The sequence below is a fragment of the Brienomyrus brachyistius genome, chromosome 17 (genome assembly GCF_023856365.1).
Source record: "Brienomyrus brachyistius isolate T26 chromosome 17, BBRACH_0.4, whole genome shotgun sequence".
In the NCBI taxonomy this organism is placed as follows: domain Eukaryota; kingdom Metazoa; phylum Chordata; class Actinopteri; order Osteoglossiformes; family Mormyridae; genus Brienomyrus; species Brienomyrus brachyistius.
The window spans coordinates 9,852,886-9,865,973 of NC_064549.1; the positions used below are offsets into that span (position 1 = coordinate 9,852,886).

Below are 13,088 nucleotides of genomic sequence, written 5' to 3' on the forward strand. Positions count from 1 at the left end.
TTATGAAAGAAAAATACTTCACGGCAAATTTAAAAACACCTAAAAACTGTATTACGAGCAATTTTTAAATGAGACCTTGGAATTTTAATGGAATAAAACTTTATTTTATTGTAGTTTCTTTTTTTTTTTTACAGCATTTCAATTTAATTCAGGGTTGGGAGTTGGGATATATTCACAAACGATTAAAAAAAAGTTGTCACAGTGATGGCGAAGGCTAAGACGTTATTCTTTCATCGACTAAACTAACGTGAGAAAAAGAACATTTAATTCAGGCTTCTTGGTCACAATACACAGTGAATCCTTCCCTACCTTCAGTAGTCCTTCCATAGGATATAACGATCTAGGAAAACGTTACCAATAATTCCCAATCATTTTTATACCTCCACCAAAAACAAAAAATATAAATTATATCTCATCGTGTTCAAACGTTAGTTCTCAGACGCCCACCTACCAAAATTTAATTTGGACTCATGTTCTTTTCCCAGGTTACAAGCTTTTCAGCTCAAGTTGTAATGACTAGATGTGGTATTGTTCTATACTTACACTAAACATATCAGTGGACTCGAGGAACTTGGTTACAAATTACCTTCTTACCCTGAAGTGACTTTTAAGCACTCCAAAACATCCGCTGGTCTTGCTTGCACGCACAAAAGTACTCGTGAATCAGTGGGCATGGATTTACAAGTGCTACATGTTTACATAGTTCTGTACAAGGGACCCTACCAGATAACGCAGTAAGTGCTCAGACAGATGATGCAGATGAAAATCTCTTCCAAACCATCCAGGAGGGTTAATACTGTAAAGTGACCAAAACTTTGCAATGAATCAGCCTTTCCCAAAAGACAGTTCTCCCTCGTCGGGACCCTACCCACAATTCAATACCCTTTCTTCAGGGACACAAAGATAGTTGGAGGAATATAAGCTGAAACCTGGCTCATGGTCGTGGCTCCGGTACAGCGGTTTGCTTTAAGCTCTCATAGAATCTCTGAGCGGGAGGGATAGCGGGCGACTAGAGTTCCTCAGTGCTTGACAGCAAAATGGCTTCTACGAGCACTGACCGGGAAAAAAAAAATGTCTGCAGGAATCGGGCCATCCATAGAGTGAGGGCTGACGGGGCATCTCGAAAGCTAGATGCGGCGATGGTGTTACTGAAAGACGCGGAGATACAGAGTACAAATGGCCGAAGCAAAGCCAAAGCAGACAGAGAAACCTCATCGAACATGGAGTCAAACCCGAACTGTGAGCAGTATAACTTAAAGAAGGTTTCAGCAAGACAGTCCCCTCTGTGTTTATATTCAGCACTTAGCCTTGTGCCCATTGCTAATGTGTCTGAATGCTACTATTGGCTTATAAGTGGCTCTGTCACAGGAACAGGCCCACCCACCCAGGCTTACCCTTCACGCGAGGGTGTATATGGCAGTGGCAGTACAGAGAGTACACAGTACAGGGTGTGTATGGCTTTTCGCATGTCAGGGAAGATGTTGATGCAAGAGCAGGGCTGGGGGATGCCAGAGGAGGGCGGTGCAGGTGCTACAGAGATGGCGGCCACCTCTCCCATAATCCTTTGCAAGCTTGATGAGGCTCTTACAGAGACTCTGGGTTGGATCAAACATCCCATTCCAGCTCTCCCTCTCTCTCTGCGCCCCGCTGAAGTTCTCAGTCCTCTTCTGAGGCTGCCGTCCCTCGCAGCCCATTGATACAGAATGGCAGCCCAGGCGGGAAGCTGGGCTCGGATGAGGAAAACCCGCTGAAAGGGGGAAGGGCGGCGATCCTCTGGAGGTGGGGGAAGAAGGCAGGAGGCTTGGAGTGGTCTGATGGGAGAGCCTCTGGGGCTGGGTGGCCGGGACCCAGCTCGGCTGGGGCGTATCGAATGGTGCTGGGGGCGTATAGGCTCTGGGTCCCTTGGGGGCCGAGTGCCAGGGGGTGGAAAAGGACCCGGCCGGCAGCGCCTCCTACAGCCAACCTCTGTAGTAGCTCAAAGTCTGGGCCTCGCCCTCCAGCTAAGCCACGCTCCTCCCTGGGCAGTGGGGAGCCTGCCACGGGTGGGGACAGTGTGGGGGACGGGGGTGCGAGGAGCCCCCTGTGTGGGGCTTCCCCACTGGGTGGGGTCATGGCAGAGTCTGGCATGGACAGTGCAGGGCCGTCGCCATTTTGGACTCCTGCAGGAGTGTGCAAAGGGGGTTTCACGTGCCCCCAGCGCCCCCCTGTGGTCTGGAGGTTCTGTTCAGTTTTGATGCAGGGGGCGGCCGAGGTGACCCCACTCTTCAGCTGCTGGATGATTGCGCGGCCGTTGTGCGGCATGTCGGCTCCACTGCGCGTGGCCTCAATCCCATGTTTTGATGCGCCTTCCTCACACTTCACCCTCCCGCCGTCAGCGTGACACCTTCTCTCCGCTCCTTCCCCCCCCTCACTGTCGCTCCCTTGTTCAGAAGAGGCAGTCGGGCTCCCCTCCCTCTTTCCGTGAAACTCTTTTCTCTGCCTCTTTTCCAGGGGACTGCTTTTGGGGTTGGCCTGCTGTGCTCTCTTCCTCTTCTCCTCTGATTGGCCATTTGGAGGCAGGGAATACGCCTCCCTCACCTTTGACCCTGAGCCATTTTTGCCACTAGAGCATTTTATATGTTGTGTTGCAGCTGTGCCTAAAAGGGATAAAATGCCATTCAAGGAAAAATTTGAGTATTCTATCCTCAACTGGCAGTCTACATACTATAAGCTTGTTAAAACCTTGAACTCAATTAAGTTACTCAATGAGATCATGGTCCTGCAGTTCATATTTTGCACCACTTGGTGACATAAGTGAGCAACATAAAGCAACTTCTTATTCTCTTGATAAGCTGACATTAAAGTTACTTTACTAAAGGGCATCACCAACATGAAAACCTCAACCGAGACTGGAGCCAATATCTCATCCTGATTGAAACATGCCACCTAAATCCACTCTTCAGCTTCCACTCACAAGAATCGTTCTGTCCGACTCAGGACTGAGAAAGAGTTCCACACCCAACATTAACCTCCTTCACGCAAACTGGACACACCATTTTTCTAGTCAAAATGTCATAAAACATTTTAGTATCAAAATCCACTTCATTTAGATGTAATTCCGTTAGTGACAGCTCTGTCATGAAGTGCCATAAGAAGTATTACTTGTCAGAATGATCAATGAACTAATATGATATCAACTTCTGGCATAAAAATGGGCATAATTTTCATAGGTATATGGGGAAACCAAATGGAATTATACACTACGTTGTCTAATAGTAACATAATGGTGGATCACAGAGAAGATCAGGGAATTCTAGTCTAGAAAACACAGACGACATCCTCTTGTATTTGAGTGGGATGGAGTGGAGCTGAACAGAGTGTGGAAGGAAACCCAACAAGGACTTCGCAACTTAAACGGGGAGATGCAGACGACTCTCGTACCCTGAACCTGCGATGAGGCGTCCTTGTGGGCGGAGCTCACTCGCATGTGGCCGTCCCGGAGGCTCTCCGGCAGCTGAAGCAAGTCCAGAGGCGTGTCCGGAAACTCCGTGCGGCTGAGAGGAGGCGAAGGACACACGCGACATTGGTCATGTGGCAGAGGGGACACCCGGCTTTCCCCTTGATGGGTGGAGAGAAAACTAGGAAGCACCTAGAGTTTGGGCTATCAGCCAAAGCTGTACTGTCCTGTCAGTTTTCTTTTTTTTATTTATCTACTTCATGTTTATTTTTATATATATGAGAGAGAGACAGATACACAAACACACACACTCCATAACATACAATATACTCCATACACACACACACACACACACACACACAACTTAATTAATGCAACACTCCTATGTCATTAAATGCCAGTATAACACTTCCACAACTTAAACACTCACAGACACTACACTGTAGCTAACCTGCTACTGGATTTGCATGATGTCGTATTTCTGTACCGTGGCGTACACACAATAACATGTGCAAAGCTCCACACATTCGGCCAAACACAGGACAAACTGACCCTAATTATGTTCTTATATAAAACACTAAAACGGGTCTTGTCTAAGTACTGCTAATTAAGCAATGCATAATTAGACAAATCAGGGCAGCGGCCTAAAAGACTCTTAGACTGGGTTTACTACAGCTAGCATTCAGCATCCGACTATGTGGAATATGTTGCTCTTGGAACATGATACATTCCTGCTGTCAATATACTCATCCACTGGTGCCACACCCCAATAAAAATGTCTTGTTATAAATTCACGTTTAGCTACACAGTCACAATTTTGTGGGTTATTTTTTATTTTTTTTGCAAAGAAATCCTTTCATCTCTAAACACAAATACCTGTGATTAAAAAGCTGTTTGAAAGTTTGCCTACAGGCAAGATGAAATTCCCGTTTTTGAAGAAAACGGCACACACCGGATGACAAGTAATATGTGTGTTTTTTTTTTAACTCAACTCACAATAAATGGGGCGGACATGCTGCGGATTCACCCTGCCTCCGTTTCTGCCCCTCACAACAACCCCCTGTTAGTGCCATAGAGCTCAGCTCTAGGAGGGGCCGGAGAAGTTAATTAGCTCTCGTAATTACAGCGTTAATTAACTAAAACACTATTCAGCCAGAAAATTTCCACATCCATTTGGTGTAATTATACATTGCAGGTCCAATTAGCATTGTAATGCCAAATGCTCCTCTTGTTTTCATCTGCCTCTTTTCACTGAGTGTGTGTGTCTGTGTGTGTGTGTCTGTGTGGGCACTCGTTTATATGGGAGATTGTCAATGAGAGGGTGTGCCTCCTTCTGAGTGTGCGTGTGGGTGTACCTGAAAAGTTCGGTGTAGGGGGAAGAGTGCATGCAGTTCACCCAGTCTTGTAATCCTGCTTGAACAAGTTTGGGCTGCTTCACAATGGACACACTTTTAATGTTTTTGGTTCTATAAAGAAGCCACCAGCTAAAGGTAAATGGCTACATCCCAGGTATCTAAGCCCAGTTCTGTAATGAACTCGTGATCAAGTCCATCAGAAGTCTGAACCCGACGTACGTACGGAAAGTCTGCGATTTCTGTGGATTTTCACTGGGACGGGCCGCGAACTTCTGCTTGCCTTGATTGGTTTCCGTGGTTAAAACCAGCGGCTCGGGGTTAAACAGGTAACCCACCTGAGCACGTAGTTGACCCAGATGACGTTGCGCTCGTGCGGCGCCTTGTGGTTGACAGAGACTGTGGCGCAGGACTGGACCCAGAGGAAGCCGCCGCGCCTCTGCAGCCAGCGGTAGTAGTTGGTCACCACCTGGCCCTTACGCAGCACTGAGGGGGCAGAGAAGATAACGAGGCCATATTTTTAAAGAACAAGCAGACAAATGCTTAAATGAAGTTTTAGCTTAAAGTAACCTGAATTTTGGAAACAGGGAACAGAAAGTTAGGGTTATTTTAAGCGCTCGAACCACAGGCCATAACAACCACAATATCACCGAAATGTAGCCAGAAGAATTATGTCCATCAACGTTATACATCTAATAGAAGTCAAATATTAACTCGCGTATAATATCTATCATTTGATGCTTATAAACAATTAGTACATTATTCAAACCAAATGACACCCCTACCAAAATGCAGCTGTAGGTGCTTACACTCTTACACAAAACCATAATTTATTTTTTTTTTAATGTACGACGTTTTGAAAAACTGTTTACTTAAAATATATAAAACATTAAAATATATTATTAATGCTCAAGGATGGGTAGTATTTTTCTTTCCTGAGGTGAATACATATATTTACATATTTTGAAATATTTAATAAGTAAATTACTATTTCCATTAAAATTCATCTTCACTGTTTAACAGAGATACAACTATTCGTGTCAAAAGACAGAATCTTAATAACGCATTACAAATTCAAGATATATCAGATGAAAGACGCGTTTCTCTATATATGCATTATGGAATTCAGTTTTGCCACATTTGTCAAGTGACAATGTCTGTTCACAATGATATGAAAAGGGGAAATTTGTATACATTTGAATTAATTCTAAAATCCACAATACTGATAACAAAAAACACAAATGTCATGCAGAGGAATTCGGAATACAAACACTCACGCATGCACACGCATGTTTTAGAAGCTTCTTCTTGAGCGTCACAGAAATGTAATATAACATTTAATTTCTAACTCAGAAATATATGTCAGTTGATGATAGAGGGCCTTGCAACTTTAAAATGAATGTAAACCAAGTAAAATAATTCTGGTTGTTTCTTTTTGCATTTTCGCACAAACTGCTGAACTCTTTCCCGCTTGCGCACGCGCATGCAGAGCGACGCTTTGTGCTCACGGTCTTCGTGGCTCTGCCGCAGGCTGTCCAGATCCTCCGCGTGGATGAACTGGTAACACGTATGTCCCACCACCTCAGCTGGGCTCAGGTCCATGTACTCAGAGATCCTGTAGGCGGCACACGCCACATGTCAGCAGACATGCATGACAAACTGTACTGATCGTCCGCACATATATGCGCAGGATGTCTGCAGATGCAAAAGCGGGCATCACAGAATTACTACTAAGCGTACGAGAGAGTAACAGCAATGCATAATAATGAAAACCAGTACAGGGCCACAGTATATAGTTGCCCTGGGGTGGCCTAGACCCCCCCCCTCCCCCGCCACCGCTGTCTTGTAGCACATTCTGCCTGGTATAGGCCCTCACCCCACAAATCCTGTACTGCATAAGCAGTTGGAAGATGGATTGATGGATGGACAGATAAATGGAAAGATGAACAGCATAGTGTGCAGCACTGTTTCTCAACAGCTGGGGACCCCCCCTGTTATTAGGTCGCAGGGTGTGCGGTTAAAAAAAAAAATGATTCGGAATTTTTTTCTGTCGGACTTCTGTGGGATGTAACAATACATCGTGCCGCTGTCACTGCACTGTCGTTTTTGAGATTGCTGTCGGATGAAAAATCAGCCTTGATTGTGAAATCAATTTGGTTCAAATTAAAAACTAGGTTGCGACATATTGACCAAGGAATGTGGGTCCCAAGACTAAACCAGTCAAGAAGCACTGGTGTACAGTATATATTACAGAGTATAGTACACAGTATACTGTTCATGTGTTCTGTTAAACAGAGCATGTCCATAAACACAGCAGAAGGGCAATACAGATTGATAAAGTAATGCTGCATCCGCAGCTACAGGGGAGTATTTCAGATCTGCTGCTGAAGAGCCTCAATTTTACTCTAGCCCTCCCAGTGAAGGAGTCATGGAATCAAACACGTTTCACAAAGCATATAATCATTTTGCATAAAAATGTGGAAAAAAAAATACAAATGGCAATCACTTCAGATCACTTGCACAAAACACTTTTATGTTCACAGGAGTAGATCTTCAAATTATTTTCTTTGTGAAATTGATGAGTATATAATAGGCTGTTCATTAGAACAAAAGCCTGAATAAGCCGCAGCCCACAGAAACAGGATTTAAGATGTTTTATATTATATATATATATATATATATATATATATATATATATATATATATATATATATATATATATATATATATATATATATATATATATATATATAAAAAAAAAACATGGTATCCATCTCATACCTGTTTTCACAGTAGGTGACCTGCAGGTCCATGTTCATGCGAAAGACAAACATCTGGCTTTCCATGCGGACCTCGTTGAGGGTGGAGGGGGGGAGGGTGTGTGCCAAAGCCACCAATCCCAGCGGGCGCTGCAATGAGCGGGTGTGGCCTGGTGCCAGGGCGGGGCGGAAGCGGATCCGCCCGGTGATATGAATTACCTGAAAAAAAAAAAATCAAAAATAGAGGACAGCAATATAACCCAGTGTTTCTGAATCCCATCCACGGGGGACACACAGTCGGTCCATGTTTTTGCTCCCTCTGAGCTCCCTGCCAGACAGTCCACATTATTGCTCAGTAGGGAGCTGGAAGGGAGCAAAAACGTGTATTTTCTGTGGGTCCCCAAGGACCAGATCGGGAAACACTGCGACAGACAATGGAAAAGGTATTCTGTGAAAATAAGCTGAATTTATATTAAACTGAAAGGTAATGGTTTAATACAAGCAATGGAGGAATCATCAATAGGTAGATGACCTAGAAGACTAAAGACTTTAAAATATTAAAGACTTTTTTCTGTTTTGTTCCACATGTTGACATGTGATTGTATGGACATCTGTGCATATCATACGTGTTTGCGTGTGCGTCCAACCAAACTCAACCAAACTGCACCCAGTTTCTGGACTCATACACCTACAGTTTTAACAGTATATTAATTGTAGCAGGGTTATGCTAAGAGTTATGCTCCAGCACCACAATTTCCCACGGGATAAATAAAGTTTTGTGTGTTAGCCAGAGCTGCCTGCCTTCTTCAGCGGTCCCCCACAGCATGACAGTCCCCCACAGCATGACAGTCCCCCACAGCATGACAGTCCCCCACAGCATGACAGTCCCCCATAGCATGACAGTCCCCCATAGCATGCCTGACCTTGTACCCAGAAGATTTGACATGCAGCCCCCGCTTCGTCAGGGTGGACTTCATGCGGATGAAGAAGCCCCGGTCCCAGGACTCATCTTCTGGTTTCAGATGGTTGGTAGGAGCTGGCACAAAGGTGGCAGTGTGGGTCAGAGCTTTCGTTTATCAGTGATGAATATATGCAAACAACCCACCATATGCACATATTAGTCATTGGGTCATTGGGTCTGTGCCTGCGATCAGAGGGTTGTGGGTTTGAATGCCATCCCCGACTGGATAATCACATCTCCTGGACTTGTACCAAAGTCAGATAAAAGCTTAATTTCCTTATGCATGTAATGTGTCGTTTGCCTCACTTGTACCTGGCTTTGAACAAAAGCATCTGCTAAACAAAAAAAATAAAATAAACAAATATTCATAGAATGAAGTGGCCGAACAGAAATGAAAATTGCAGAGTTGCATTCAAAAGCTCCAGTCATTTCCATAGTCCATCCTTATATTCCCAAGATGTTCCTAAACTGTTTGCAAATGCAAGCAAAAAGAAGACATTGTTCCCTCTGACAATCTGTAAGACATATCATGGCTGAACCTAGTCCACCGATTCATAAAGAAATAACTCTTGGTATTAATGTATGATTCATTAATCATTCGACAACCCTCACATTGTCACACGATACTTTTTTAACGTGACATTACGTCTGCATGAGCCCCCACCCCCCAAGATGAGTATGTCAAACGGTCAATGCAGGGATGGCAAAGGAGGAGAGAGAGAATGTGGCTTCTTCATTTGTGCCATTTTCTTAAGCCAATGTTAATATAACCTATTCGGCAATATTAATACGATTTTGTTCCAGTCAAACACCAAGATTCCATCGGGCAGCGGACAGTGGCTCCGTGTTCCGCTCACACCCACCTGGTTCCGGCGTCTCGGCCAGCGAGGAGGCGGAGCTGGAGGTGCTCTCGTGCGTCCCCTGGCACCCGACCTCCGCCCTCAGGTGGGGCCGTATGCCCAGGCATTCGGCCATCTCCAGGTGGTCCGCAGGGTGGATGTAGTCGAAGATGCTGCTCCCCGTCAGCTCCACCTGTCAAAACACGTCGACCCCCGTGAAATGGCGCGCCCCGCCGGGTCAGCTACACACTCAGGCGTGCGCTTGACAGCGTCGCCGAGACCACAGAGAGCGTGGGGGGACATATTCTCACCTCAGCCCCGCTGTGTTATAGCTCTCAAACAGACGGCTAGTGCGTCACCCTCTACCCGAATAACTGACCTTCTCGGAAGCATCCATTCAGGCGCTCTGGTCCGAAGCTAGACAGAAACCCATTGTCTGAGCTACATCAATTGACTCCCCCCATAAATATGACCTGTTTGTCCTACGTTCAGATTAAATACCTTGAACAGAAGATATTCATTGCATTTCTATTGCATTCTATACAAAAAAAAAAACTTCTAATCTATAATCTCTAAGTCACGCCCATGACAGATGAGGTGGTGCCAATACGTAATATTAGTATTCGTTTTTTTTTTGACATGTGTTGTAGTAAATTTTATGCGGGAGGATACAAGAGAGTTTTAAGCATTATGAAAACAAGGCTGACTGTGAAGTGGACAAAGCGGCAGGTAAAAAGTATCCCTTTTTAATCAGTGTGGCGAGGGTGTGTCAGTGGCGTGATTTATGCCCGGCTCAGGTCTTAATCACAGGGTCGTCGTTTCCCTGCGCTGTCTGAGGGGTGGCAGCGGAGGGATTCCACCTGCCATCAGAGCAAATGCGGCCCTGTGGGGCCCCAGCGATGGTCTTTGGCGGGCGGGGGGGGACACACAAAGACTGGCCCGCGGACGTCCGGTCCACATCTATCAGAGACGGCGACTATGGGGGGGGGGCAGACAGAATATAAATAATAGCAGGGCCATTTAATATGTATGAGGCAACTGGGCAGTCGTCCACAACGCATAGCCGGCCCAGCGTTGACTGATGGTAGAGGAGAGGAGGGGGCGGGAGGGTGGTGGGTGATGGGGGCGGGACGGAGGGAGCCGGCGAACGGGGTCTGCATGTTAACCAGGCCGGGATCAATCCGCAGGCTGCCAGAGAGGGAGGGAAGTCGCGGAGTTTGGGACCTGAGACCCAGCAGTGAGGAGCCCCAGCCAGAGGTAGCTGGGGAGGGTGTTGTGGCTTCTGTACCTGTGAAAGGGACGTCGACCCTGGTCTGACTTGGCCAAGCCGGCCTACTTTTTTGAAAAGTAGACACTCCACTCTATTATTGAGGTAGTAAACACAGGTGGGTGGGATAAATAACCTACAGCCCTGATCCGCCCCCTACAATACTATTAAAACTTCATTCTTGACAGTCTTGATGATGATAATGATGAATTTGTCTCCCTTCCTTAAAACGTGAGCTGAAATCTTGATTTGGATCAGCACGTCCAGTGAAAACGTGATCATCTGAGAGCGTTTACTTTTAATTACAAGGCCCATAAGGACGAAATCTGACCGGCCGGCCAGGACAGAGAAGCAAACGAACAGCAACAGAAGTGGGACTGCAGGGCCGGGACTGGGTGCTGACTGCGGCTGGGGCGGGCTGGTCGATAATCGAACCATCAGGGAGGCGACATGTCCCCGAACCCCTGGAACGTCAGGAGAGGGATAGACAAACCCGTGGAACTGTCAAAATAAAAGTCCTTCTCTTTCCTTCTCTTTATCTACTAGACCGTAATTACAAAGTCCTGTCTCTGCCTTTCATGTTCTGCTCTGTCCTCTCAGCAAACATCTCTCTCTTCTATCTTTCTTTCTTCCTACCCCTTCCCTGTTTTTTTTTTTTTTTTTTTTAACTCTTCCCCAATCAATGTGGCTTTTAAGATGCCTATCGATTTGCTCTCTAGACAGACCCTGTAGGCCGGGGCGACACTTTGATTGCCGTGCGAGTAATTACTGTTATTATTTATGCATCTGGGCGAAATGGCAGGACTTAACATTCACAGTACAAGAGGCCACGGGCAATCAGCAGAGGTGAGCACCTGGAGAGTGAGCCCAGAGCCCAAGGGGCGCCCTAGAGACACCGTCACTGAGACACACGCGCAGGCACACGCACGCACACACACATTACACTCAGAAAGATACTAATTCGCACACACACATAAGCCACAATAAAAGCACAACCAAAGATGATTTACGTGTAGGGTAAATAAGATTACACCTACACCCACAGCCATAAAAATGATCATGATTAAGCACACAGACATGCCAGAATACAGAGACACATACAGACAAATGACACACAGAGAGAAATTAAAACTGACGCAAAACATATACATTACTGGCCACTAATTATAAACTGCGAGACAAAGAAATTGCGGGGTGGGGGGGGGGGGTTTAACAAAATTTCGTCACCATGTGAACGCCCACGCGAAGACAGAAAGCATTAATGATCAGAAAAACACAGGTATACAGACAACTGCACAAATAAGCATGCATTTATAAACTAGACAGATACACACATCAAACACGGCTGAGGTGAACCAGGGCAGGGGTGCCAACATTGGTTAGCTGGCGTGAAATTTTCAATTTGAGACAAGTGTGGATATGCATTTACATGCAAGTAGGTTTATTACATTGTACATAGTCTGCATGCATAGGGTTTGCAAAGGCTTTTGATGTAGATAATTTTGGGTTTATAGTGGAATAATATAGACTTGCCGTAAGATTTCTTGCATGAGCGTGAGAGTCTGAAAGCGCGAGGGTCACGCTAGACGCGCGAGTTGGCAGTCCTGGCGCGCGCGGGGGTATGACTCACCTGCGAGAGGCCCAAGTAGATGGACACAGTTTCGGATATGTAGAGGAAGCGACCCTCGTGACTGACCACGAACACGAACCCATCCAGCGACTGGAGGAAAGGACACGGAGACGCCCATTAAAATCAACAAATCACCCTAATTAACATCTCACCGTCAGCGCGTGTTTAGCGAATCACTTATATGACGGCGGATATCAAAATGGGTAAGGTTAATGGACGTGGGCTGCTGATGATCTGTGACCGCCCTGGGGGGGCGACATTACAAAGGTTACTAATTCCGCTATCTTCCCTCAGAAACGCCCAAAGGACGACAAATAGCGCCGGCAGTGCGAGTAGCCAACCACCACGGTACGTTTTATAGTATAAATACCTTCAAAATATAAACAGAAGAGATGTGGTCAGCGACGACACTATTAGAATAGTCTTTTTTGGGGGAAAAGCACATTAATGATAATAGCAAGCACCCACCAAGAGAGGGGTGAAGAGAGGTAGTCGCTTTGGTGGGGGGGAATGATTGCTATTTTTGCGGAGACGCTTAAAGTGGCGATAATTTATGCAACCACACATTCGGTATGCAAATTCAAGTGGACGGGTTGCGGGAGCCACAAGCCGCCTGAATCACCGGGAAATAAAGTGTAATTATCTAGTTATTACTGACAGAGCACGCGGGGAACGAAAGAGGCGCGCCGCTTTCCCGAGCCGTAATTTGACGTCCGTCCGCGCGCTCCTTCCACCCGCGCGCCACTCCTGTCTCGCGCATACACGCATGCCCCCCCCCCCCTCCATTACAGCATCTTCCACATCCTGTTTCTGCGCACTGAAAATTTGTAGGGTCAAGTTTGAA

General features: G+C 46.0%; 1 protein-coding gene and 1 long non-coding RNA gene across 3 annotated transcripts in view; one reads left to right on the forward strand and one right to left on the reverse strand.

Moving 5' to 3' along the window:
- npas1 (neuronal PAS domain protein 1) overlaps nt 1-13,088 on the reverse strand; it is a 25,797-nt gene continuing 12,709 nt past the window's right edge. The window contains exons 1-9 of one of the 2 annotated variants that reach the window (XM_048982453.1): nt 12,713-12,855; nt 12,245-12,334; nt 9,372-9,540; nt 8,471-8,583; nt 7,570-7,766; nt 6,297-6,403; nt 5,127-5,274; nt 3,421-3,533; nt 1-2,636 (exon numbers count right to left, since the gene is read on the reverse strand). In XM_048982453.1, the coding sequence (XP_048838410.1) occupies nt 1,657-2,636; nt 3,421-3,533; nt 5,127-5,274; nt 6,297-6,403; nt 7,570-7,766; nt 8,471-8,583; nt 9,372-9,540; nt 12,245-12,334; nt 12,713-12,811 (2,016 nt within the window). In that variant the 5' untranslated portion in view covers nt 12,812-12,855 and the 3' untranslated portion in view covers nt 1-1,656. Of the gene's footprint in view, nt 2,637-3,420; nt 3,534-5,126; nt 5,275-6,296; nt 6,404-7,569; nt 7,767-8,470; nt 8,584-9,371; nt 9,541-12,244; nt 12,335-12,712; nt 12,856-13,088 lie in introns of those variants that run through there. The other variant, XM_048982451.1, reaches the window with a different exon arrangement.
- LOC125712420 (uncharacterized) overlaps nt 12,267-13,088 on the forward strand; it is an 18,520-nt gene continuing 17,698 nt past the window's right edge. The window contains exons 1-2 of the long non-coding RNA XR_007383299.1: nt 12,267-12,447; nt 12,539-12,592. This is a non-coding gene — a long non-coding RNA (uncharacterized LOC125712420). The remainder of the gene's footprint in view (nt 12,448-12,538; nt 12,593-13,088) is intronic.